General features: G+C 41.5%; 1 protein-coding gene across 2 annotated transcripts in view; it reads left to right on the top strand.

Annotated features, from left to right (window-relative positions):
- LPP (LIM domain containing preferred translocation partner in lipoma) overlaps window positions 1-26663 on the top strand; it is a 235860-nt gene extending 209197 nt beyond the window's left edge. For both annotated transcript variants that reach the window (XM_066602170.1, XM_066602162.1), the window contains 3 exons: window positions 15792-15970; window positions 21623-21743; window positions 21836-26663. In XM_066602170.1, the coding sequence (XP_066458267.1) occupies window positions 15792-15970; window positions 21623-21743; window positions 21836-21964 (429 nt within the window). In that variant the 3' untranslated portion in view covers window positions 21965-26663. The remainder of the gene's footprint in view (window positions 1-15791; window positions 15971-21622; window positions 21744-21835) is intronic.
- Window positions 26664-27230: the final 567 nt, after the last annotated feature.

Genomic DNA, 27230 nt, shown 5'->3' with positions numbered 1-27230 from the left:
GTTCTGTCTTCTCCCTGCGGGGACGTGGGGGGGTTGCAGTAAGCGCACAGGGAGGAGGAGGCAGGACACTGGACCCCCATTCTCAGGATCACCCCTACTGATCATACTTTTATCACCTATTCATGGTATAGTTAAAGAGTCAATTCTGGTACAGCCCCTTTATGGTTGACAGCCTTTCCTTAGGATTAGCCTACAGTGTTGGGTAAGTGGCTGTGCCTGGTGTTATAGCTTCAAGTGAAGGGGGCGGAGCCACAATTCTAGGCGCCGCTGCTCTTTAACGTATGGATCCTCGTTGTCCAGAGACTAAACAATGAAGAGGAGCATTGCAGCCCCTTGAAGCAGCCTTGAACCCCCACCAATTTAATATTGATGACCCATCCTACCATCCTCTTTTAAGAACCACCAAAGCCTCTTTAACCAGACCTATTGGTGTATTTTCGCTCTCCATAGCCAAGTAATTTCTAGCCACATGATATGTAGCCCAGGACGTTTATGTAAACATTAAAGTCGCTCTGAATTCTAAGTAGCTTTTCCAAATCCCTTCATCAATTAATGTGATGGGACGCTTGACATCGCGGTAAACAAATTGTTCCGTCTTCAGAGAAACTTGGAGCTTTGGAAGATCTAGTGATAAACTCATGGGGAAGTAGACAGACTTCACAGTGAGCTGCCATTAAATGGGTTAATGTAATAGTGTCTGAGATGTAAGCGTACATGCTGCATACACCTACTCGGTGCTACATTTAAATGTTATCAGCAGGAGATGTACGAACCCATAAAAACACTGTACTCTGTGCCTAATTCTCACGCTGCACTACTTAAATGTAAATCATACTGACAGTACAAAGGAATACTTCTAACACTGGAAACTTACCATGTGCAAAGGGAAAAGTTTGGAATTAACTTATAGGTATTTGGGGCGGCTTCTAGAGTCATGAATATTTATAGCTAATGCATATCAGACTTGTTTTGGTCACCAAGGTTGGGGGTGTAGAGAGGGTAGAGTGTGGGATATTGTTCCTTAGCTAAGAAGGCTCTCCCAGTGAAAGAGAACCCCTTATCTCCAGTTAGAGGGGTGCATTCACAAGGACATATGCGTATTTCGGTCTGTGAATATGTATATATGTGTATTCACAGGCCAAAATACGCCATTACCTTGTGGTGGTCTGCATTTTGGCAGTCGTCTTACACATGTAGATACGCAACATATCTGTGCACACCCATTGACTTCAGTGGGCTATTACAGTGCATAATACGCACCAATGTAGGATATGCTACCTTTTTTTTTTTGCGTGGCCAAAAGTCGTGCGAAAAGTGCACAATTGTGAACAAACCCATTAATATTAATAGGCTCTACTCATGGCATGTAAAAAATCTGCGTGGGAGTATTTCCGCTCGTGTGAATGAGCCTGAAGGGTTCCTCTCTCTGCAGAGAATTTTATGGTTGGGTGAGTTTGTACAGTGACCGGGACGATGGAATCTACAAGCAACGGGAACGGCTGCCTTAATTCGAGGGCAATGGTTCAGCCCTCTGATGATTAAAAATGTTATTTCCTATTTCTTTTCCCTTGAAGGGTGATTACATTAAGAGTTCGGTCTCTCCTAGCCGGAAGTAAATTAAGGACAGTGGGATGTTTACTAGATTAAATCGAACAGATCAACACATATTTATTTGTAACCGGATGCGAAGAGGTTAGTTATTTTAAGGTTGATTAAATCTACCTAAGGAAGCCGGGTGCATCGTGAGAAACAGATTTGATTTTTGCCGACCTGCTATTCTCACTGCCCATGGGTGAACTGTAAGAGCAGTCTGGGTACCCTCACTTATCTTGCAATCAACTGAAATTACCAGATTACTTGAGAAATGCTTGGAAAGCGAGCTTTTTGGTTTAACCTCTTTAAGGACCAAGCGTGGAAAGTATACGGCATTTGTTCCTGGGCTTTAATCCCAGCCAATAGCAGAAGTACGGCACGGGATTAAAGCCTCTGCTCCTGCAATCAAGTAGGAGCAGGTCTGTTCTCAGCTATCAGAGACAGACAGCAGAAGGACCCGGAGGAGAAGGGAGAAGTGGTATTAACAGCTTCTGCCTTCTCCTTTACAAGCTGCATAGCGCGCTGAGTGCTATGTACTAAAGAGTAGAAGTGTTTCTTCCACTACACGACCCGGCAATCATGTGACCGCTGGGTTCCCTGTGTAACAGAAGAGATGCAGGATCCCACCAAACCCTGATCAGCTCTGTTAGTGGCTATTGTCACTACAGGGGGAAGTTTTCACCTGTAGCTAGAGCTACAATGGAAGAAAAAAGTGAATGTCTCCAGAGGTCTTATGACATCACAGGGGACATAGATTGTGTGTGTGTGTGTGTGTGTGTGTGTATATATATATGAGCCACCGCCAACCATAACTGTCGCCCTGTAGTACAAAACTTTACAAACTATATATCAAGATGTCCAAAACAAGATGAAAAACCCATTTTCATACTTTATTTTAGCATAAACATACTAATTTAAAAAATAAACTATACATTAAAGGCATTTTTTCAGCTTTTTACCTATATTACTAAAAAAGGGGGGAAATCTATGAATATAGCACTATATGTCACAGTAAAAAACAAAACACAGCAAACATAATATTGGTAGATGAAGAAAAAAAAAAGGCGGTAAAATCTCTAAAGTGTCTGGTCCTTTAGGACTAAAACACCCTAGTCCTTAAGGAGTTAATTTAGTCATGTGCACAATAAAATAAAAGATGGAAGAATTGCACAAGAACCAGGAGATGGTTCAAATAACTTGGCATAAATGACTCCTTGGAGTAGTTTCACATACAGCATTTTTCGGAAAACGCCATATTTGAAAAACTTCTGAATGAATCTGTCTACGATCGGTCATCAGTCACTCTCATCACTCCTCTCTCGTGCTTCTCTCACCTCTCAAAAAACGCTATCTTTTCTCCTTACGGAGAGCACCTAGACGGTGAGTGAGGAGACTCAAAAGGCCATTTATGCTCCTCTGGGTAATATGCAAATAAGGGGGATGGAATAATACCTCCACAGTGCCAGCCAATGGAAGACAGCATTCCTTCAAGCCAAAGTCAGACTTTTTATACAAGCCTTGTAACAGTGACTGGGAATTAAAAGCAAATCCAGACTCCATGTACATACAGCTGTTTCAGGGTACTTGCCCTACATCACTGTAAAGTAGGAGTCTGGCTTTGCTAGTGAGGCCTGGGATGGGGGTCAGAAACGCTATCTTTTCTCCTTAGGGAGAGCAACTAGACCGTGAGTGAGGAGCTTAAAAAGGACATTCATGCTTCTCTGGGTAATATGCAAATAAAGGAGATACAGGCTTCTTTGCTTGCACTCTTCTCCCTCTCCTTGCTCTTTCACATTCTTTGCTTTCTCCTCTCATCCTTCACTTCCTGCCCTTCCCTCGCTCTCTCAATAACGACTTCTCACAGAAGTAATAGTGAACAATTCTCACTCAACATAAGTTTTAAACCAACTATCTTTCACTCCCCAAAAACTTCTCTGCAGAACTAATTGAACGATAGTTGCTGAGTGTAAATGTACCCTAAGCCAAGCGAGGGAAATCGCCATACAAAGGGGGAGAGTGAGAAATTAGAGATATGTTGGTTTTTTTTCTTTATCTTTTGGTTTTGGTGGAGGTTCACTGCTGTTTTGATCACATGACTGAATGTGGGTCTTTTCATTGGAGCTGGTAAAATATTTCCCCCGCAAAACATCTGATGTAATGCAGAGCTCATTTGGATGACCTCCATCCATATCATTCCTTGCTCAAGCAGTCTACCCTGATTTTGAATAATTCATTTCTAGCACTGCACACAGCTGCCTGATGTAATATTGGTGGGGGTTTTGTGACACATGTTGCTGCGACTCGCTCACAAGAAAGTATACATTATTTTCAAACTGAGGTGATGGAGAGAACACAAGTTTCTTTCTGCAGAGTCACACAGCTGTTTACTGGATACAGTGCTACTACTCGGGTACTGCCAAAACCCAAGGAAAATTCACACTTGGCAGATGGAAGCAACTTCCTCCACTGTCAACAGGCACAGAGCAGCCCTGGATGTTATTTTATTTTTGTGTGGGAGTTTATGCTGCTATTTGAAGAAGTGAGTGCACAGACATTCAAGCCAGGAAAAAAAGGAAAAAAAAAATTAAAGTAATGTTGCCATTAAAGTTGATGCGAAGAAAAATACTTTATTTTATGTAAACATATGGTAATGAAAAAAAAATCTGAATTGGCAAACTTTTATCATAGTTAACAGCAAACAGTGTAACAGCATTTTTGTGGGTAGAACTCATTTATGGAAATCCATCATTGTACTGAGAGGCAGTGACGCTGCTGATGTAATCATAAGTGTCTTGTCCAGCTTAGAAAAGCTTAGTCACTCTTTCAATGTATGCAAAAGGTATCTCCGTGGAATAAGGAAAACCAGTTTCCCAACATAATTGTGCCAGTTACCTCCCTGCACAGTGTGTTCACATGTACTGCAGCAGAAAACCACCCTGTACATACCGCATGTAAGTGCATTACTTTTCTTGCAGCTGTTCTGCACAGTCACCAACACAGATTTATAAAAGCCGCTTTTCTTCTAGACTGTTCAGAAAAGTATTCTTCTATAGAAAATGGTCAGAAATGCAGTAGTGGCTTTCATTGCCGTAGTTTTCCCCATTATTTATCTCCACTGATTTTAGATCGTGTTGGTGCAAACCAATATTTGCTATATGATATGCTATTGAGATCCAAATTCAATTGTACAGAGGTAAGCTGAGCTCAGGAGATTAACTGTCACCACAACAAGACTTAGTGTGATCAAAGTAATCTGTTTATTGATTGACAGAACGCAGCTTTTATAGAGGCGCATGATCTAATTACAATAATTCAAATCTATTATAATTCATTTTATTACCACTGGTCAAAGTAACATAAACATGCAAGATAAGGAATTTAACATCTAAAATTGCTAAAGGGAAAGCAGCGCAGACTTAACTTCTCAGAATACAAAGGTACTTGTAAGGTGGTAAGTAGAGATGAGCGAGCATACTCGATAAGGCAAACTACTCGAGTGAGTAGTGCCTTATCGAGTACGCTCGCTCATCTCTAATTATAAGCAATAATTGTTTAGAGAGAGACAGGAGAACAGGGCACAATGACCCGAAACATTCAGTCTACGGTCTTGGAATGTTCTAATCATCGAGGTCCTCCCTTATTCTTCAATACATTTTAGCAAATCTTGTTAAAGGAAAAGTACAAAATAATTGACATAGAAGATGGCTACTTGCTCACAAAATGGCTACGCATAGAATAGAACATGGAGTCATATTCATTTCACTAACTATCCCCAACATATTCCATAGTGCTATACAAAGATTGCTGCCATTAACATTAGTTCCAATGGGACTTCAATATGTTATTGTTAACTTCAGAAAATATTTTGCTCTCTAAGTAATGCTTAAGATTTTCTACCATTTTCAATGCATAATTCTCTACAAATATTTTCCCCAGCAGCATATGTAAAAACATAGACTATCAATGGCAGAAAAAGGCACCTGGTCCAGCTAGTCTACCCATGTTATTTCTCTCTTATGCTTATCCCAAGCATGCTTATATTCACTTACTGTTGATTTCCCAACCACATGTGCTTGAAGTTTGTTGCAATTTACTAATCTTTTAAGAAAAATATTTCTTGAGATTGATTCTGATCTTCCCCCAACTAAACCCCAAAATGTGCCCTCTAATACTAAGCGTTTAGTTTCTTATTAAAAGCCCTTCCCTCCTGAACCTGATTTAAATCTTTAATGTATATAAAAGTTTCGATCATGTCCCTCTTTCCCTTATTTCCTCTAGGCTGTACAAATTAAGTTCTTGAAGTCTTTCCTGATAAAAGTAATAATGTAGGTTCCAGTAATTCTAGGAAAGCTTCAGCTCCGGCTAGAGAAGGAGAATCATTAGCAGGATCCTGCTGCTGTCTGCCGTGTCTTATACTATGTTTTATTTAAAGCTTTTAACTACCGAGTGCTAACCCAGAACATACAAAATTGATTGCACTTCTTTCTCCAAATAGCTATAAATTTGAAAACTCCTCTGGTACCTTCCGTACTTTTAACAGATGCTGTGAAATTTTGGTTATGGATGAGAAGTAGAATAAAGTATTCATGTTCACATTCTATTTTAGTCTCTTGTCACAACAGCTGTAAATGTAGATTTTTATTGGAAAGCTGGAATATTTGTGTACAATTAGCCACAATGCCCTCCCATCCCCACCCAAAATTTTGGATAGCAAGAAGTAGTTATGGTAGTAAGTACACATTTTACAGGTTTTTAGTTTAGCTTGCATTTTGTCCTGTGAATGGGCTTTCCTTCTCCTGAGGGAAAGATTGAGTTTGGCAAACCAACTTCTCCTACATCTGTAACCTGCTACCAGCTCCCACGTACCAGGCCACGCGGCTACTGCATCATCTGCTTTAACATCATGGTACTGCCACTTTAAATATAACACTGCCCTCCCTCATTGTTAATACTTTAGGGTGCTATTACATGAGTGCTAGCAACTGCCGCTAGCACTCCTCTTTTTTCTCAGCAATTGTCGGACTGAACCTGCACATTAACCTGAGCATTAACGGCACTCGTGTAATAGCGCCCACCTTAACAGGAGCGACTTTTCGTGTCCATGTGCTGTCTGTATTTGTAACTGACTGCATATTGGGGCTATACAAGTACAGACACAAGCTGTTAAAAAAAATTACCAGCATTGCCTATTCTGGTCCAACTTTTTGTATGGCAGTCTTCTACTCAATGGATGTGCAAATAAACCATTCTGCCCTCTGTGTGGGCAGAATGGGTGTCCTCTGTGGTTCTTTGTTCTTGACCCTTTTTGATATTCTTCAGTGTTGATTGGAAGTCTCCATTCTGTAATCTGCCCCGCTGCTATTGCCTCTGACAAACATGACTTTGCCTGGCAGAACAGAGTCACAGTGCTGGACACTGGAGGGTTAAACTACAACTCCCAGTATTTTGCTGGCTTACCAGCTGTCGCAGTTATTGGCAACCCAAAGAAGGATATAAAACCTAGAATCAATCACTTTACCACTTTCTTTTCCTTCAAATAAACCGCACAGAAGTCCTTATGGAGCAGCTCACCACCTAGTGTCACTTCATCATTACAGGTTCTTCAGTCCTTGCCTATCCTTTCCACAGTTCCGCCCACTCACATGGCATGGGATAACCTCTCACTTATCCTGTCCACTTCTGATCTCCACCCACTTAGAGCAGGGCATTGGTGGCGGCTTATGTCCAGTGACACCCTTCCTCTAAATACTCCTGCCAATTAAGCCCCCCTCTCCTAAGATATTCTTACATTTATGGCCCCTAGGGTCATTCTGGTAGATACTGGTGGTCATAGGTTCCTGCTGCTGCTGTCAGGGCTGTCCATCAGTCTAGAAGCCACAGGCAGGAGATGCAAAGCGAGTGTTGTATTACATGCTACTCATTCAAATGCATTGCCACACGAAGTCTGTCAGGGACACCTACTTGAGACTGCCCCATAGGATCTCATTGGGTACATGGGTAGGGCTTGTGTGGTTGGGATACAAAATATTAATATAAATAATTTGTTTAGTTTTTTTTTTCAATCACTTTTAGCCATAATGACTGACCAAACTTTGAAGTAAAGCGGAGTGTGTTCCATTGAGGAACACCTTAAACCTGAACACATTCTGCTAACACAAGTGTCAACCAATGCATCAGCTTTTTGCCAGGATTGCCTGGATACTTAACGTAAGCACCTACATTGCCAAGGCAACGCCACATTCTATAAGGAAACCTCTTTATGATTCTCTGATCAGCCGTATTACTTATGTAGTTCTTTATATCGCATCTAGCTAATTCTTTGGCAGTAACATCTATAAAATGTTTCATTACAAATTCTCAGTATATGATAAACGTAAAATGTCAAGTACAATGTGAAGGTCAAAAATAAAATATGTGGATGTATATATGCTATAATGAGAGGTTTATTTTACGCTGCCAGTGTAGTGCAGGGGGCTAGGAACTGACTGATTTCGGACTGGTTGCTAGGGATAAACTGCACCCTTTTATGTAAAGTTGAGTCAATTCCTAAATTTTGAATTTCCGTTACGGGGTTTTTCCCACAACTTAACATTGCTTCGCATCCTCTCTGTCCTTCCTGGTTGTTGTTGACCAGGACATGTGATCCTGCAACCAATCACTAGCTATAGAAGATTACTATTGTGGCCAGCGATTGGCTGCAGCAGTCACATGTCTTGGTTAGCAACAACCAGGAAGGACAGTAGTTGTGAAGCTCTTAAGTTCTACATGATAATGATAATTCAATATAATTTCGCACCATCCCTTTTAAAAAAATATGTTTTGGGGATTTTTTTAAATATATTTTTTTTAAAGTGATGGCCAGGAAGCAGGAAGTGCCATCGCAGCATGGCTCTCCCATTAATTCCTCCCCTGTCCACTTTGGCAGGCCGGACATTGTCATGAGGATAGGTCATCAGTGAAAACATGGGCAGACAAGCCCTTTTAAGTATCACAGAGCACATTGCAGGCTCAGCCTCCAACCAGATCTCCAGACATTCTTTATCTGTTTCATCGTGCCATTTCTTGGACATACACCATGGTAATGTTGGCTCAGTAGAGGTGATTAGCATTGAGAGGGACTCCTGTCCCATTAGAGGCAGGACTGGTTCATTGGATCATAATATTACAAACCCAAATTTCCCCCCAGAGTCTGAGTTTTCAATCAGATTTAATGTATGTGTATTAACATTCCTAATGTGTATGTGTAATTGTGGGTGTTACATCAATTCCTTGATTTCTTCAAACGTATTTTTGGATTATGTGAGTTGTACTATAAGTAAGGCTAATCATAGCTGAAACACGCAAGTTTTTTCTTTTTTTTTTTACATACAGTGCTGTATTTATAGTGCCATGATTTTTATTTGGCTAGGATATAAAAATGTTTCCTTTTTAAGTGCTGGAACCAATCATCAGGATTGGGGGTATTAACGACAGCCGACATCTGCATCATATTCAGCGGGTTTGGCTCCCAATCCTGCTACATACAGACCCCGCACATATCTGACGTACATGTATATCAGTGTGTGTAAGGGGGTTAATCAGTACTGCCACTTATATCCATAAGAAGCTAGAATCCAAAACACCTGATGTCTTCCTAAAGGGAACTTGTCCTAAGTTATAAGAGGACTTCTGCTGCCTTGGAATCTTGGTACAAAGCTATAGGCAGAAAAGAGGTAAGAAAGTTTGAACACACCTTAAAGGGTTGTCCCACAAAATGTTATGCCTGTGCAAAGGGTAGGGGATAACTGATAGGGGTGCAACCGCTGGAAGAATGGGGTTCCCAAATGTCTCTGAATGAATGGAGCGGTGGTATGTTGCCGCTCCATTCATTTAAGTGGGACTGCTGGAGATAAAGCTCAGCTCTCTCACATTCCCATTAAAACAAGTAGAGTAAATAAGGGAGATGGAACAATACCTCTGCAGCGCCACCTATTAGAAGGCAGCATTCCTGCAAGTCAATGTTAGACTCTTTATACAATGACTGAAAATTAAAAGCCAAGCCAGAATCCGTACACAGACAGCTGTTTGGGGATGTTCGCCCCTCATCAGTGTACAGTAGGTTTTGTGGCTTGGCTAGCGAGAGGCCTGTGACGTGGGTCAGGAACGCTATATTTTCTCCTTAGGGAGACCACCTAGAAGGTGAGTGAGTGAGGAGACTTATAAGACCATTCATGCTCCTCTGGGTAATATGCAAGTAAGGGACACGCACACTGATGAGGGGCAAGCACCCTGAAACAGCTGTCTGTTTATGGATTCTCGCTTGGATTTCAATTCCCAATCATTGTTTCAAGGCTGGTATAAAGAGTCTAACACTGACTTGCAGGAATGCTGCCTTCTGATAGGTGGCGCTACAGAGGTATTGTTCCATCTCCCTTATTTGCATATTACCCAGAGCAGCATGAATGGCCTTATAAGTCTCCTCACTCACTGACCACCTAGGTGCTCTCCTTAAGTAGAAAAGCTAGCGTTCCTGATCATAAAATAGACTGGCAGCACACATACTTGGCTGTCGCTCCATTCATTAGGGTATCTGCTTCCATGATAAATGGGGAGGTCCCAGCAGTCATGCCTCCACTGATCGGATACTTATCCCTTATTCTGTGGATAGGGGGATAACTTCATTTCCTTGTGCAAGCCATTTCAATCAGGTATTATTTGGGGTGGTGTATTTTGTTGCAGAACCTCTTTTAGTAATTGAGACTTTAGACACTTTTATTCTTTCACTTATTTTTGTATTTGTTTTATATTATGAACAAAGTTTTTAAAAATCAGCGAGAATTTTTGAAGTATGAATGATCTTTTAATAATTGATTTTACAGTGAAAAGGAAATGTAGTTTACCCTAAGCACAATATGTGTGCTAACACTCTGGTGAGGAAAGAATGCTTTGAGCTCACTTGTGGCACTCATTTTAAAAGTGAGCTGGCAAATGGAACAGTTAATGTTTTCCAAATGTCTTAGTCATTTGGCTTCTGTGCCATGCTGGAATGATTTCTGGTCAGGAGCCTGTCTCGTTCTCTGTTGCAGTGGTTCTATTCTAAGCAGAACGCCATTCCTCCCTCCACTTCTCAGTGTAAGCTTACAAGAGAGTGTTAATCTCTAGATTTCATTGCATGCCAATGCAGACATGCTGATGTTCTTCAGAGGGTGTTATTAATTGACAAGATAACTGACACCGCCCGCTTTACATGTACCATGAAGTCGGTGTGGGTTAGGGAGCTGAGCGCGCTGTGATATATACGTGTATATTTAGAAGGAACATAATGTACTATACAGTCTGCTATAAAAACCTTCCATCGTCGGCCAGCAGTTACAGCACGATCTCCAGCTCAATGCTGCACTTTTGTGCTCACTTGGGGATAATAGCTTTTATGCTGATCATAACATTGAAAAAATTAAGCGTCTGTCAACACTTCTATATGGTTTCCATGCTTTCTCCATGTCAGATGCAAATGCATAAATATTCTGGTTTGTTCACCAGCTATATAAGAAGTTTTCTTAACATCAGGATCCTTCTCTTCACCCCGGCTATTGTTGACTTGCTTACCAAAGTTGGCCAGCATTCAATAGCCAATTCCGAATTTCGCTGAAATATTTGCGCACAGTTATGCCACTATAACGCTCCCCTTTAAAATTACAGCAGCAAGATAGCCCAAAACCCTAATTGTGGTCCCAAAAACGAGCCCTTTCTACTGTGCTTATTAAAGCAGTAGAACTCTTTAGTGCCTGAAATGGAGAAAAAACCTCCAGATCTGGAGAATATTGTGGATGCAGCACTAACTGGGGCGAGGGACGAGAACATTATCCTCCCATTATATAAGGCACTTGTCAGGCCTCACATGGAATACTGTGTACACTTCTGGTCACCGGTGCTCAGGAAAGAGGTTACAGTGCTGGAGGGGGTTCAAAGAAGGACAGCTAAATTAATAAACAGAATGGGAGGAATACCCAGAGAGGCTATCAAAATTGGGATTATTTACCCTGGAAAAAAGACAGTTAAGAGGCAACCTAATAAGTATGTATAAATACATGAGGGGACAATACAAAGACCTCTCCCATGATCTGTTTATATCCAGGACTGTGATGGTAACAAGAGGGCATCCGCTACATCTAGAGGAAAGCAGGTTTCATCACCGACACAGAAAGGGGCTCTTTACTGTAAGAGCAGTGAGACTGTGAAACTGTCTGCCTGAGGACGTGGTGATGGCAAAATCTATAGAGGAGTTCAAGAGGGGACTAGATGTCTTTCTAGAACGCTGTGATATTGCAGGATATAGACATAAGGTGACCAGTGGGGGGGTTGTTCCAGGTATTGGAGTCAGGTAGGAACTTTCAAAACATTAATCCAGGGATTATCCTGACTGCCATTATGGAGTCGGGAAGGAATTTTCCCCCCCAAATGGGCTAAATTGGTTTCTGCCGCATTAGGGTTTTTTTTTTTTTTTGCCTTCCTCTGGATAAACAAGGGAGGGTAGAAACAGGCTGAACTAGATGGCTATTGTCTCCCTTCAGCCTAGCATACTATGTTACTTGCTAGCCTTTCTGTAGACAAGCTTTACTTTATCATATACATGTGCAATTTAAAATTTTAGGCTGGGTTCCCACAGGACGGATTTGCCGCGGAAAGTCCGTCCAGAGTTTCGCTGCAGCGAGTCTGCCTGCGGCCGCTAATCCCGGGGTTATCCCGCCATTAGGATGATATTTGTGAAAAATCTCGTCCCCACGGGACAGCCAATCCGGCGCGGCGAAGCGGCGCAGATTCCCTGGCCTTAGCGTATCATTTATTTTTCCGTTGCAGCCGCGCTCTCCTCTATGGGAGCGTCGGCCGCAATGGAAAAGGGTGTGGCGAAGACGCTCCTAAACCTGCAGCTAAGTGCTGCGGGTTATGAAGCAGTGCTTTCCTGGCTGAAATCTCGCGGTTTTTCGCTGCGGCCAAACCGTAAGAGTTCCGGCAGGCGTCTGCCATGTGAGAACACAGCCTTACTGTAACACATCATCCTTAAGACTATGCTCCTATCCTTAGGAAAGCTTTGATGCTTAAGTCTAGATGTAGCAACTTGCATTAGGTTGTGGAAGTCGTCTTCAGACCGCTACATATGTACGGATTGTAGAGCGTGTTGTAAGTACAATCTGTGCTGAAATGGAGTTAAAGGGTGTTGTGTACTTCAGCACAAGGCAGAGGTGTCCTCATTGCACAAAAGGAGGGCCACTGGGTGATCTGTCAGTCCAATGTCTGACTACATACGTGATCCTCACAGCTGGGAGGCAGCTCACATTCCGCTTGGCATTCTGCTTCCTCTGAAGGGGCTGGTCTGTTGGTACACTTATATAGGTACTGCTATCAGAAGAGCATAACCTTTAGAAAACCTCATTCTGCTTCTTCTGATGTGCAGCTCTTAGATCTTACAAAATAATATGCAGCACATCAACAATGTAGTTGAGCTCAGTTTGTCATTCAACACATTAACCTGCAATCCCATGAGTAACCAGAGTTGTTACAATGTAGGAAGTAAACCATTTAATGACCAGTTGAATTCTACTACATCTGTACTTCTATTGTAGCACAGCTGTTGGCTGGTGTGTCAAGCTGGAGAGGAGTTAATGGACTTGTCATTATATGAAATAGATGTGTGTTCCATTTGTAAAAGCTGGAAGAGCTTGTGCAGGTTAGGGCTAATTAACCCCGTGTTTTTCTTTACGTTTTGTGTATACGGTACGCCCGGAAAGCTCTCAACGATGATGCTAAACCTTTCCATGTTAATGTAGCCAGACACGGGCAAAAAGAGTCCTGTGAGAAAGCTGACCATTCCCCAGAACAAAGGTGCTGCGGTATTGGCTAAGCACTGTGGCTCCTTCGTAAATTTTCTGCGTACGACAGCCCTCCCACCTGTGTGCTATACATGGTATTACAACACAGCCTTCATTTAGGGTATTGGTAGAGCTCGGTCCCCATCAGTCATGGATTGATGGATTGTTGCTTCTGAGGTTGGAAATATCTTTAAAGGGAACTTGTCGGTACATTCAAGCCCTACGGCTCAAAGGCGAGGGAACAGGGGTCCGGGAAACTCCTAGTCATGAAGTCCCCCATTCCAGCGCTGTGCCACAATAAATCGGTGCACCCACTCGCCCATAGAGATTGATGAGAGAGCGCGTGCAAGCAGCTTTCTGAACAGTCGCACTGCATACACTGATTTCTCAGGGGCACAGCGCTGAAATGGGGAAAGGAGATGAGCGAGTATACTCGCTAAGGCACATTACTCGAGCGAGTAGTGCCTTAGCCGAGTATCTCCCCGCTCGTCTCTAAAGATTCAGCTGCCTGCGGGGGAGAGCAGGGAGGAACGGAGGGGAGATCTCCCTCTCCCTCTCTCCCCCCTGCTCCCCGCCGCAACTCACCTGTCACCCGCGCCGCCCCCCGAATCTTTAGAGACGAGCGGGGAGATACTCGGCTAAGGCACTACTCCCTCGAGGTTTTCCTTGTCTTAAACTCACTCATCTCTAATGGGGAACCCAGTGAGTATGAAAAGCTGCTTCTAGGAGCCCATATTCCCTCACCTTTTGAGCCCCATAATATAATTTATGGGGCTCAGATGTGCTGACAGGTTCCTTTTTAATCCTGCAGACACTTTATTATACAGTAAGGATATGAGGGCGAGGTAATATGCTATCCGCAGTTGGTTTGAAAAACTAAAGAACCAATACAGTATATACATGTACAGTATGTGTATACATACTGTATATGATGGGTGTGTGTGTGTGGCCCCACAGTGTCCTAGTTTTCAACTTGGGGGGAAAAAAAGAACTTTGGTTAGGAAATGAGGGTTCCGAAAAGTCATCACAGTGGAAGGTATTTATTAAAGGAAAATTTCTATTTCAATATGCGGCTATTTTAGTAGCTAACGGGACTTTTTGAAATGTTTGGGTTGGTGTCTGTCCAAGTTCAGTCTAATTACATCCCTTGAATCCTGAGACAACTGAAGTTTTCATTTGAAATTATCCACTGTGGTAAATTATAGATGACGGAATGATGAACTGGTTTCATGGAAGAAGTGCGAAATGCGGCAACTAATGTTTTTCTTGCTGTTGGTCAATAGTGCCTATTCCAGTTTGGGAATTTGCCTTGGATGACGGCTGCTTTAAACTTGTAAATACAATGTCAATTTGTGAAGTTAAAAAGAGAAAATTGCCATTTATGGGATAATGGGTAAGAAAACATGAGAAAAGAGCAGACCTCACCCCACTTCCAGCTAACCATGGATAAAAATCAGTGGCCTGCATGGTTCAGGATAGACGGAGCAAGCTAGAGTTTTTGAGGGTTTTTTTTCTTTTAACTGGTACCAAGGCTGAAGTCTGTATCCCATCATTAGATCTAGAATTAAAACAAGGCAAGGTGTAACTATAGACCAAATTCTCCAAACTGGAGTCTACTCGCCCGGTATGACTAGCCAACTGTGGAAGAGCAGGCCGTTACACTTCAGTCCAGGATTGCTTTTACAGATCAATTCACCAAATACACTCCTCGTCATTCGGAACGTCAACAAGGTATCTGAAGAGAAATCACCTTGGTCATCCACAAACCAATCATAGTATCTCTATTATACTTTACCAATATTGTTTTTAACCCCTGGAATGCTAGGATTTATTTCTTTTATGGTTTGCCGACATAAGATCGGTCATTCACTGAGGTCGGTCACCTCAGTAAAAATTACTGAGCAGCTTGGGCAAAGAGGAACACGTATGGGAAAGCGTGAAGATCTTGGGTATCAGTAATGAACATCTATCACTATGGTTAGCCAGTATGCTAATCAATGAATGTGGCAGGGCCTAATGCTTGCACTACAGTGGCTATAAACCACGAAGAGAGAGAGAGACAGAGACCACGAACCAAGGGGAAAAAAAATCTCTGGACCTGGCGTCCCACATACAAAAATGCTCGAGTCTCCCATTGTAATCAATGGGGTTCGTTACTCGAGTAGAGCTCTCGAATTTTACGAAAAGCTCGACTTGAATAACGCGGACCGGAGCATTTGGGTGCTCGCTCATCTCTAATGCTGGTATCTAGTGACACGATTTACAGCCAAGTGATGCTGATGCTACACTGTCACAGTGAGTCATGGAACATATGTCAGTGACTTTAACGTTCCCGATGTTTGTGTTTTGCAGCGCACGCTGGAGCAGTGCAGCGTCTGTGCCAAGCCAATCATGGAGAGGATCCTGAGAGCTACCGGGAAAGCCTATCACCCGCAGTGCTTCATTTGTGTAGTGTGCTTCCGCAGCCTGGATGGCATTCCTTTCACCGTGGATGCATCCGGCCACATTCACTGCATCGAGGATTTCCACAAGTATGACTTTTTTTTTTTTCTTTTTTCCTTTTTGGTCTACAAAAATGGCTTCATATTCTGAATAGAAGGGAAAAAAACCTGGTAAAATTCAGAATTTTCATTATTCATTCTTAATTTCTATTTAGCAATTATTTGTAACATGGTATGTCAGATAATTCTAGTATATTATAACTGTAAATTGGCCTCCTCTTACTCCGTCTTATGCAGCCAATTCCTGAAGAGTCTGGCGTATTTATTTGGTCAGCGTTTCATATGATTTCAGGTTTTTTTCTTATTCCAGAAGCTAAGTGTTGTAGCATGAGCTGAAGTGTGCCATTAGCATATATCAAAATGTTAAAAGGAAAAAATACAACCGAAAATACAAGATGAAGTTTTTTAGTTGGTGTCTCCAGCAGCATAGGCACATGAAAGAGGTTGTCTGACATCGCAGTACGGGAATAAGAGATGAAAGGTCCTGCGTAGTCCAGGAGGCTCCCGTGGGCTTTGTAAGAAGCAGGGCTGCTCCCACTTTGTAAGACAAGGAAAACCTTTTGCTGGAGTGCCTCAAACAGACTAGTTTGGGTTTGGCCAAATAGGGGTAATAAGCCCTGCCGTATTCCATTACTTGCACTGGACGTTCTACCAATTTCTTCTTAAATTCGCATATCTTAGTAGCAGTGCGTTGTAGACAATTATACAGGAATACGAATAATTAGTAGTGTGGCTGCGGATTTTTGTGGCTGTTAGTGCACATTACACCCCTCAATAGCTGCAGGAAATCAAAACTGACATCTGTAAGTTTATATCTCGTAGCGTCGTCTTCAAATTCAAGAGAAAATGTAATTAGAGGGCTCTGACAGAAATGGCTTCAGACTGCTGCTCAAAACCATCTTCCCAAACTGACATCACAGAGAGGAACAAAGCTCTTTTACACAAACCAGACATATCCCTCATACTTGTGGTGCGATGACAGGGATGAATCCTAATGAGCAGGCCTGCACAGTATGGCTTCTCTATAGAACGCCTCTGAGGTTGTTTCGTGCCCAAGTAGTACATGTTCCTTGAGTGTCACATCGGAGGAATACCGGCTGCGGCTTGTCAGAATGTAAGCTTGATAAATTTCGTAATATTACTCAATATTGACTCTCACTTTTTTTTCTGATCAACATAAAGTGCAGGTAATATGTTAAAGAGGCTCTGTCAGCTCTTGTGAACCCTATAAAGTAAACGTATGGGCTCATAGTAGATGACCCCCCTCAGTCCTAAGGTGTAAGTTACATACTTCTTTCATTTCCTCATTTTCAACACTCAAAACCGCTGCTGAATGCATTGAGGCGCACATTAAGTAGGCCAAGTGTTCAACATTTTTATAAATGATCTGGAGGAGGGAGTTGATGGGAAACTGATCAAATTTGCCAACGACACAAAGCTAGCAGAGATAGCTAACACTAAGGAAGAGAGGGAGAGTATTCAAAAAGATCTAGAAAGCTTGAGCAGTGGGCGGTGACTAACAGAATGGTATTTAACAAGGAGAAATGCAAAGTCCTATATCTGGGCAAGAAAAATGAAAAAAGCACATACAGAATGGGAGGAATTGGGCTAAGTAGCAGCACATGTGACAAAGACTTGGGTATACTAATAGATCATAGACTGAACATGAGTCAACAATGTGATGCAGCAGCCAAAAAGGCAAACACAATTCTGGGATGTATTAAGAGAAGTGGAGAGTCTAGATCATGTGAGGTCATTATTCCCCTCTACTCTTCCTCAGTCAGACCTCATCTGGAATACTGTGTCAAATTCTGGGTACCCCACTTTAAAGAAGGCATAGACAAACTGGAGCAATTTCAGAGATGGTGAGCGGTCTACAAATCATGTACTATGAGGAACGGTAAAAGGATCTGGGAATGTTGCAAAAAAGAAGGTTGAGAGGAGACTTAATAGCTGTCTACAGATATCTGAAGGGCTGTCACAGTGCAGAGGGATCAGCCCTATTCTTATCTGTACAAGGAAAGACTAGAAGCAATGGGATAAAACTGAAAGGGAGGAGACACAAATTCGATATTAGACAGTGAAGGTAAGTGGAACAGGTTACCACGGGAGGTGGTGAGTTCTCCTTCAATGGAAGTGTTCAAACAAAGGCTGGACAAATATCTGGGATGATTTAGTGATCCTGCACTGAGCAGGGGGTTGGACCCGATGACCCTGGAGGTCCCTTCCAACTCTACCATTCTATCATTCTAGTCCTCCCAGTCTATGCATAAAATGGAAGGACTCCTTAGCATGCATCATCCATTTAGTGGCGAGTTTGAGCGCTGACAACAGGGGAAGGCAAGTATAAAACTTGCATCCCCAGACAGCTAGCACTAGAAAGTTTTAAAGGTCTTACTGACCCAACTATGCTTTACTAGACCTTTTATCCATAAACCTCAATATTTCAAACTCTGAAATAAACTCATATGCTGTTTTTGTGGGAGTTTTTTTTTCCGCACTGGACTCCTCTAATACACCCAATGGCAAAATAGATAAAATGCACACAAGTACCTGAGAGATGGCATATATGACCCCAGCAGACCCATCATGTGCGGACCACAGAGACTTTAATATACAGTTCCAAGTAGTGGTTATATACTGTACTGTAGGAGGGTTCTCAATCTATTTTGAAACTCTAATGAAAAAGCAAGCTCAATGCTTACTATATATATTTGTTTACAATGTTCTTAAGCCAAAAGTTCTCCTTCAGAGGTAAATAACCTAAAAATATCCTCTTGATCACTGCTGAGGCCTGTGATTGGCTGCAATCAGTTAATGACATTCCTTATACAGTGGGCAGATGTGATGCTGGGCTACAGAGATCTAGGACAGATGAGTCTAGGTTTCTATTGCTTTTCCGCATGCCCAAGTGGATAAACAAAATCAACTCTGAAAAGCTCTTTAAAGTGAACCTTCGCTTAATGGGGCTTTCTGGGACATCAGGTTATCAATATCTATCATAAGGATAGCTCAAAAATACTGATCAGTGGGGGTCGGCCACTCCGGGCCCCAGCCAATTACCTGACTGAACTGTCCACGGCGCTCACATTCATCAGTCACATGACCTGGGAGCAGCCCATTCCCGTTCAGGTGAATGGGTCAGAGTTGCAGTGTCGGGCACAGCCGCTATAAAATGCATGGCGCTGTGCTTGGTAAAGTGATAGTGGCACTCACCCAAGCACCACCGCCACTATGATTCACTTTTTGTGTTTAGTATTTGTGTTAGAGTGGACCGCACTCGAGGGATTTTGAGCACAAAATCCTTGTTTTAGATAGCGATTTGCATTTGTTGGCGATTGTATAAGCACATATTGTCTCAAACTGCAGTGGGCATTTAACCTTTCACTATATAGGTAAATAGCAGTGTAAGGGGCCTTTTACATGGGACTGAATCGGTGGATTGAGTTAAACCGAGCGATGATCCTTCGGTGTGAACACTGCCAGTGACCGAGCAACGAATGATAATTCATTCACTTATCATTTGTCCAGTTTAGGCAGAAAGATGATCGCCTGCCTGTTTACACATCCAATCTTCGTTAGATTTTTCTATGAACTGCCTAATTACTGTGAATGGACGCGGGCAGCCGGAAGCGATATCCAGCATGCTCAACCTCCACTCCTATGTAAAAGCGCAGGAGTGATAATCAGCCCATTTAAAAGGACCCTAAACCAGAGTTCTGCATTGTAATTATATTTACAGTAGAGTTTTCAGACCTTTGAAACAAAATCCTGGCCAAGATAGAGCAGATTACTCAGTAGGGTATGTCAGGCTCCATTCGTTTTTGTGACTTATCCGTTCCTGATTGGAATTACTATGACACAATACACCAATGCACATATGAGCAAAGCCTTAGCCTGAAGACATATCCTGCGAGACTGAACCCCACAGCCTTGTCACTCATGATGAAAAGAAGGGCTAACGATGCATTCTCATATGCCAGCAGCACTTCCAGTTCCAGCTGCCACAGAGAAGATGGCCTGCACTGAATTTTCTTTTATTTCCTTATGATTATTTTTTAATAATGAAGAATTGGGGGAGATGCTCAGATGGGCGCCGGGTAGTGGAGAGAGAGACTGATCTCTTAGCCAAACTTGTTCTTTACTTTCTTGGACACCTTTTGTGAATCAGGGAGAAGAAATAAAATAGAAAGTAGTATTGAATACTTTCGTGATGCCCTTTTGGTGTTTAATGCATAGATGCTAGATCCCAGAAGCTTACCACCATTAATATAATGATGGTCATCATCATGTATTCAATATCAGAACTTTAGGAGTCTAGTGCCCAGTTCCCCCACCAATCAGTTTTTTTTCTGGGCCAGATATGGTAGTGTTCTCTACACTGTGCGGCTGTCACCTCCAAACAGCACCATGAACTAAGTTATGGTGACCTCCCTGAACAGTATGAGATGTCGAGGGATATATATTTTTTTTATACTCTCCTGCTCTTCCATTTCCATACTGTCCTTGGGTTAAGTCCGTGTGTGGAACACAAAAATCTGATGCTTTCATGGGAGAACGCACTCTTGGCAACCGAAAAAAAGAGTTTCATGCCACATGTGGGCTCCACGTCCCCGAACAGCACCATAACTTACTTTATTTTGCTGTTTGGAGGCGACGGGTTCCCTTTAAATGGGCCTGAACTTGCAGTAGAATTCTAGGCTCCTGCACAGCTTACATAGCTGCGCAGTTTTCGGCGCACAGCTTTTCTGGCAAACACCTGATCAGCGGGAATCCTGGTTATTTGAACCCCCACAGATTTCATATGGATGACCATGACCTATCCAGAGACACAGTAGGTCATCAATAAATTTAAAAAAATCTTTTGAAAACCCCTTTTAAGAAACCAAATCATTTTAAGACGCTTACTACCCGGATTTTATATATACACCTTTTCCTAAAACAATTAGGGAGCCAGCTGGCTCCGCTGCTTTTTTTGTCTTTTTTTTTACTTCATTTAAGTATGCTTGTGTTGGGTTGCTTGGATAAGTGTGGAATACATCTTTATTTGTGGCCAGGGAAATGAAAACTTTTCTTCCCTAATCCATTTAATCCCTAGGTGGTGTGTTTAAATCCTGGGTAGCATGATAAGAATTTCCTAAGACTGACTTTCTTTCTTTGATCTCTCTTTTATTTAAATGTCCTAAAGCCTTAAAATCTCAAGGGATGCGTTTTGTGTGTGTTATTTTCTATGCTGTAGCCAATTGAATGTACATATATTTTGTTATGGTTCAGTGAGTTACGCTTGCTATTTAAAGTGGAACGGCCTGTGGGGCGCTGAAATCAAGCCCTTCTAAAAGGCCGTACCAGTCTCCAGACTTTTCAAACAGGTTCATTCAGTTAAGTGAATAATTCCTTCTGCTTAGTGCTAATACACACCAATAGGAGCTACTTCCTACATAAACCACAACTAAAGTCTTTAATAAGATCCATAACGTCCAGAATAATGCTGAGTAGGTTGAAAAAATATATATACAAAAAGCATGGCAACTTAATTTATTTAGAACACTTGGCCAGAAAGCCTCGAGTCACAAATATTCTGCTTAATAGATTATTATATCTATAGCGTCTGATTTACAGGGTTCCTATCAACAGCAGGGAAATATATGTTCAACTTTTGATCTTTGTTTTTTTACTTTTTAGGAAATTTGCCCCGAGGTGTTCTGTGTGTAAGGAACCAATAATGCCTGCTCCTGGCCAGGAGGAAACTGTTCGTATTGTAGCATTGGATCGTGACTTCCATGTTCAGTGTTACCGCTGCGAGGTATGTTCCTGGAGAAGATGCCGATCACTAAATTCATATGTATAGTTCCTCCATGTTTCATATATTACTAATGGTTGTTGTCTTCTCCACAGGATTGTGGAAGCCTTCTCTCAGAAGGGGAAAATCAAGGCTGCTACCCATTAGATGGACACATCCTTTGCAAGTCCTGCAACTCTGCACGTATCCAGGCTCTTACTGCCAAGTCCAGCACCGACCTGTGAATGAATAGCACCTCTACTTGAATGTTAGGAACGTCCTTAATGCGTTTCATTACTCCTCTCAACAGCTGCTTCTGTGGTCAGGTTCATTTAGACACAATGTACAACTTCTCCTTTCACAGACACATTGGAAGGTCTCACATTTCGAGCTACTCCACTCACTCTTCATTCATTCATTACATTACACTTAGTATTTAAAAAGGTCAGTCGCAAAAGAGTCTTGTATTTCATGTATGTTAACTCCTCATCATTGCGGTTAAATCACTAGTCATCTAGCTATAGATCTAAATAAACCTGGAGGAGTTTGGATTTGGAGGGACTTTGATCATGTTTACAAGTTGTTAGTGATGGAAGCCGTTGAGCTGTGGTTTTTACCCGAACAACGCCCAAAAACAAGCAAAAATTCTTCTAGTCACCTCTTCTTAAAAATACTACTAAGATCTCCTTAACAAAACACACATCCTAATCCTATACGCATCCCACAGTATTTGGGGAGAAGGAAACAAACGGATCGTCGGCACAATCTGGTATACCGATAAAGAATAGGTCAAAACCATGCACATCCAGATATTCCCAAATGTTTGCTTAAGTTATTAGACCAACATTAAGTGTCGCTTGTCATAGATACATACTATCAATGACCTCAAAAGACAGGTTTCAAAGGAGGACCATAGCTGGATTTCCCATCGAAAAAACATCATACATATCAGGAAAAAAAACCTCTTTGGAAATAAAGGCATGTTCTTAACCGTTATGTAGGTCTTAACGCCAGATGCCATGTAGGGCTAGCAGGGGAGTATTTCCTTGTAGTGAAGAACACCCTACTATACATTCACTACCTAATAACAGAGCGGTCGCCCTGAAAAGTGCGTTGCCGTTACCAGGTTTATCAGGGGATTACAGACTATAACATGACAAAGCAGCTAGATGTAGCAAAGCCCATTGCCTTCGAGATGACATCCAAGATGGTGAGGACATCCTAATAACTCCCATCTGATAATTTATGCAAGCAGTTTTGGGAATTTCTGTATATGCATGGTTTTGACCTATTCTTTATAGTGTGCTGATAATCCTTTTGTTTCATCCCCCCTGCCATCTCCTATGGGGTGCACATAGGAATAATGTATGTTTTGATACAGAGATGTTACAATAAAGGTTATATATTGTAGAAGAGGTGAATAGTAGAACTTTTGTTAGATTTGTGATCCCCTCCAAATATCTGGATACACTAGTGTGTTGTCCACACTACGCTCCTATTACAAAGCAGGTTGCTCTAGAGAGGGAGAATGTTCTTCACGATGTATGCTGTTTCCATTAATCGGTTCATCATTTCTCTATGGCTTTGCTTCTCTATATAGTGCACCGTTTGGCTTCTGCTGGTGATGGCATTTTCTGTTAAAGGGTATTTTAAATCTGCTTTGTCAGTGAAAAACGAGTTTAAATCTGTACGCATAAAAGCCTTTCCCAGGTGAAATAGAAAGTCACCCAATCTAAAACTATATGCTGCAAAACTATTAGTTGTGTGACTGGGGTCAAGGGATATGCAAAAGCTACCGAGGTGCTTTACAGTTATTTCCAGGTGACATTACTCAGGCTTTGTCCCAGACAGGTACGTTGTAACTCTGGAAAGCACAGTATGCGGATTTGGAGTAGAAGATGCAGAACGCTGTGCGTTACGGAGCACTGTCCTGCAATCCGTTATTGGTGTCTATCATACAGTAGGTGATCTTTATAGCATGAATGTGATGGGCTTCCCTTTAACATTCATTTATAATGCAGAAGAACTTTGGAATTGCCAGTGATCAGTAGGCTACAGATAATATAGTCAGTCATTTCCTTACTCTGTTCTAAAAGACATTATTAACACAGTTCTTAAAAAGGTGAACAAGTGCCTAAAGTCTCTTGCCTTATCATGTGGTATCCCTTAGAGTATAGCATAAGCTTGTACAACTGAGCTGTGGAAATGAGAGAAGCACATACAGTGTTTCCAAATAAGATTATAATATATATATATATTTTTTTTTTTTTGTATACAGTATCTTAGGTTTTATATAGAAGAGAGAGAATGGTTTGCCAATATACTCACTGTGCCTTTTGTAGTGGAGAGCTGCAATCTAGTTTTCCTAAAGTATGACTTAATATGTGCAGGAATATCCCTTTTTATAGACATGTTTGTGAATGGGTACATTTTACATAAAAGTCAACGTCTTTACGTAATTCAAATACAGGAAACTGCCCTTATGCTTCCCACCCTCCCAGGAGAGATCCTAATCTATTATGTGCTACATTAAGATGTCATTCTTCCCATGTCTTGGTTAGATCAGGGCTTCAAAGCGGTGGATGGCGTAAACTAGTCCAGTGTTCTTAGAGTTGACATACTATGCCTTGTAGGTATTGCGGTGTATTCTTGTAACTAACGAGACAAGTATTAATCTTTGATTGCTGTATTACTTTCAGACGTCTACATCTAGTTCATCTCTGTCTATCATGAGTGTAAGGATGCAAGCTAAAATTTAACCACATATGATCGTGCCTGGACCTTTTGGGATGTATAAAATGGTTCATCAGAAATTTGAAAAGTTTGTTTCTATTGAAGTGTAGTTATTCTTACAGCTGTACATCGCTTTTATCATGATCAAGGGAAGCTTTCGGCAGACTCATGTTGTCCTAACCATGGACCGCACGAAATACTGTCTGGCTCCCTCATCACAATGAACTAAGTTTTACAGCTCACATCTGGCTGCTCCCTGCCTGGCTCAGCCTCACTAAGAAGTCTCTCCCATGAGTGTATAGGGAGAGACCTGTCAATCAAGCCAAGCGGGGCAGGGAGAAGCTAGAGGGGAGCTGCCACACAAACTTTTGTCCCTGTACCCACTGTTTTTTATCTGCAATGCCTCAGTCCTGCAGATTAAACCATAGTTCATTATTATCTGGGAGCCAGTTGATATTTCATGTTCCCCAGTTCCTCTTTTAAACCAAAAAAAAATGTAAAAGGGTTAAAATTTTCATTTGACTTAAACGCAAAGTAGTTCTTATAGCAGTCTTATGGTTGCAGCATGTCGTATTTATTATGTCATTTTATCCAATTTTCCAACTTACCTCACTGGAAGTATACAATGAAGGAGATCTTGAAGACTGTGAGCAGTTAATACAGAAAGCATGTTGGAAAATTGGATAACTTTTTTATGATGCCACATAATAACTTTATTTGTTGAAATGGGAGTACCTCTTTATTATATTCCCATTAGCATGTCCATGGCAACTGATGAAATGTTCCATGCATCAGACGTGTCCACTAGATCGCTGCTGTACAGGTACTGGAGCTTCTAGGTGACTTTTCTCCTTAAGAAAAAGTTGACAGAAATGTTTGGGCCAATATCTAGTAGCCTTAGGACTACACATACTCCCATACCTTGACAATGAACCACATTTTTGCTGCAGGCCTGGGCTGTCTCATCCAAGTATTTGAGTTTCTTCCCATTGTTGACTAGACGAATATTTGACTTGTCTTTTAATGTACTGTGTGTAAATGTGGATTCTTGTGTCCTGCTGCAAACCCATTTTTGTCATTTACTTTGTACCTATGGCAGCAGCAGTAGCAATACTAAGCGTTCTTCAGTGTGCGAGAGGCCTACTCTATTGTGTTATATGAGGGCTTGTTCTTTTCTGTACAGTAAATAAGTTTTTCTGTCTTGAAGTTCCATGTCTGTTGCACTTTTCATAGTAGCAGAACTTTGCATAGGACACCATTGCAGCTTTGTATCTCCTCCTCTCATGTTCATTTGCCCAGTAGTGACCCGTGAACGCCTACTGATTATGATGAAGCAAGGATCGCATCAGGCAGAACTACTATAGAAGTACTACACTCTCAGTATGTCATGCTTTCCCATTACACCATGACCACCGCACTTCAAATTGTACGTGTTTCTACACAGCCAAACCTTTTCGTCTACCACCTATAGTCTTCTGGTGGGCCAATGAAAGTATCAGGCATTCCAGCTATTATAATGGTTATTACGTGTTTAAGTATTTGTACTGAATTTCTGCATTCTGTAATACTCTGTATGATCACTGCCAATTTCTTTGCTTTTGGTACTAAAATCACTCAGCACCATTATTGTCTTTTCCAATGGACCTGTATGGACTGTATGGGCTTACGTTGTGTTTTCTTGCCAGGTCTTTAATATCACAAGAATGTTATCAAGCAACCTTCGGCCTACAAACTGGGCCAATTCATTCTACCACAGATAGCAAGCCATTAGTTGCCCACTTTTGCTTTACCATGTATAAAAGTCAGGAATCTCTTTGCAAGTCACAAACCTTGTTGTAGAGTGATTATCCCAAAGAAAACCGCCAAACACCAAAGATAAAGCAACATATTGCTCTTGTGCGCATATCTGCCATAAATATTTTTCTATTGCACATTGTGTGACCGAGGGGGGTGCCTGGCATTAATATAGGAAGTTTCAGGTATGTTACTGTTTTTGTTAATGAACACTATACTTCAGCCAACATTAAAGATGACGGGATCGCAAATACGAGCTATGGTTAAAACATGGTAAAACGATGAAAATTGTGATTTATATTCTTATTGTACCCTGTTCTAATCTGATTTTGTAAGATTATTTTTTTTTTACTTAGAATTGTTTTTTTTTTCTACTATCCACGCTTCACATTAAAATTTCTATTTGCATTAAAATAGGTTTGTGTCCATGAATGCCTTTGTTTGAATGAGTTTAACCTATGGGAATTGTAAAGTGAAAAGTGTTCGCAATGACGTATATGATCGAAAAGGTTTTCTTGAAGACCATCCGTTCTCAATACTCATAAGATACTTGAATGCCAAGTTTTGGCCCATTATAGAGAATGCTGAAATGTTGAGCACAAATTTTTAAGTGAATCTTTTTTTAACTCCTTGAGTGGCGGGTTTCCTACCACCCTGTCAGACCCACCAGGGCAGGTTTTTTAAAATGGTCTAATCATTGAATTTCAACTAATTTTGCAGTTGCGTCTCAAGAGCCATAACTTTTTCATTTTTCCATTGACATGGCCATATGAGGGCTTGTTTTTTGTGGGACAAGTTGTGATTTTTTAAACAGGGGGGAGGAAAAAAAGAAATGGGGGAAAAAAGAAAAAAAGGGGCCATGTCATTAAGGGGTTAAATAATGTATTAACTTTCTTCTCTGGGTCATTACGACGCATGGATACCACATGTGTGATTGTATTTTTTATTTTCTTTTTACAAAGTAAAGGGAGACAAGTGCTTTTA

The sequence above is a fragment of the Eleutherodactylus coqui genome, chromosome 1, assembly GCF_035609145.1.
Source record: "Eleutherodactylus coqui strain aEleCoq1 chromosome 1, aEleCoq1.hap1, whole genome shotgun sequence".
NCBI lineage: Eukaryota > Metazoa > Chordata > Amphibia > Anura > Eleutherodactylidae > Eleutherodactylus > Eleutherodactylus coqui.
The sequence above is the reverse complement of the archived record's forward strand: the minus strand, read 5'-3'. Positions and strand labels throughout refer to the sequence as shown.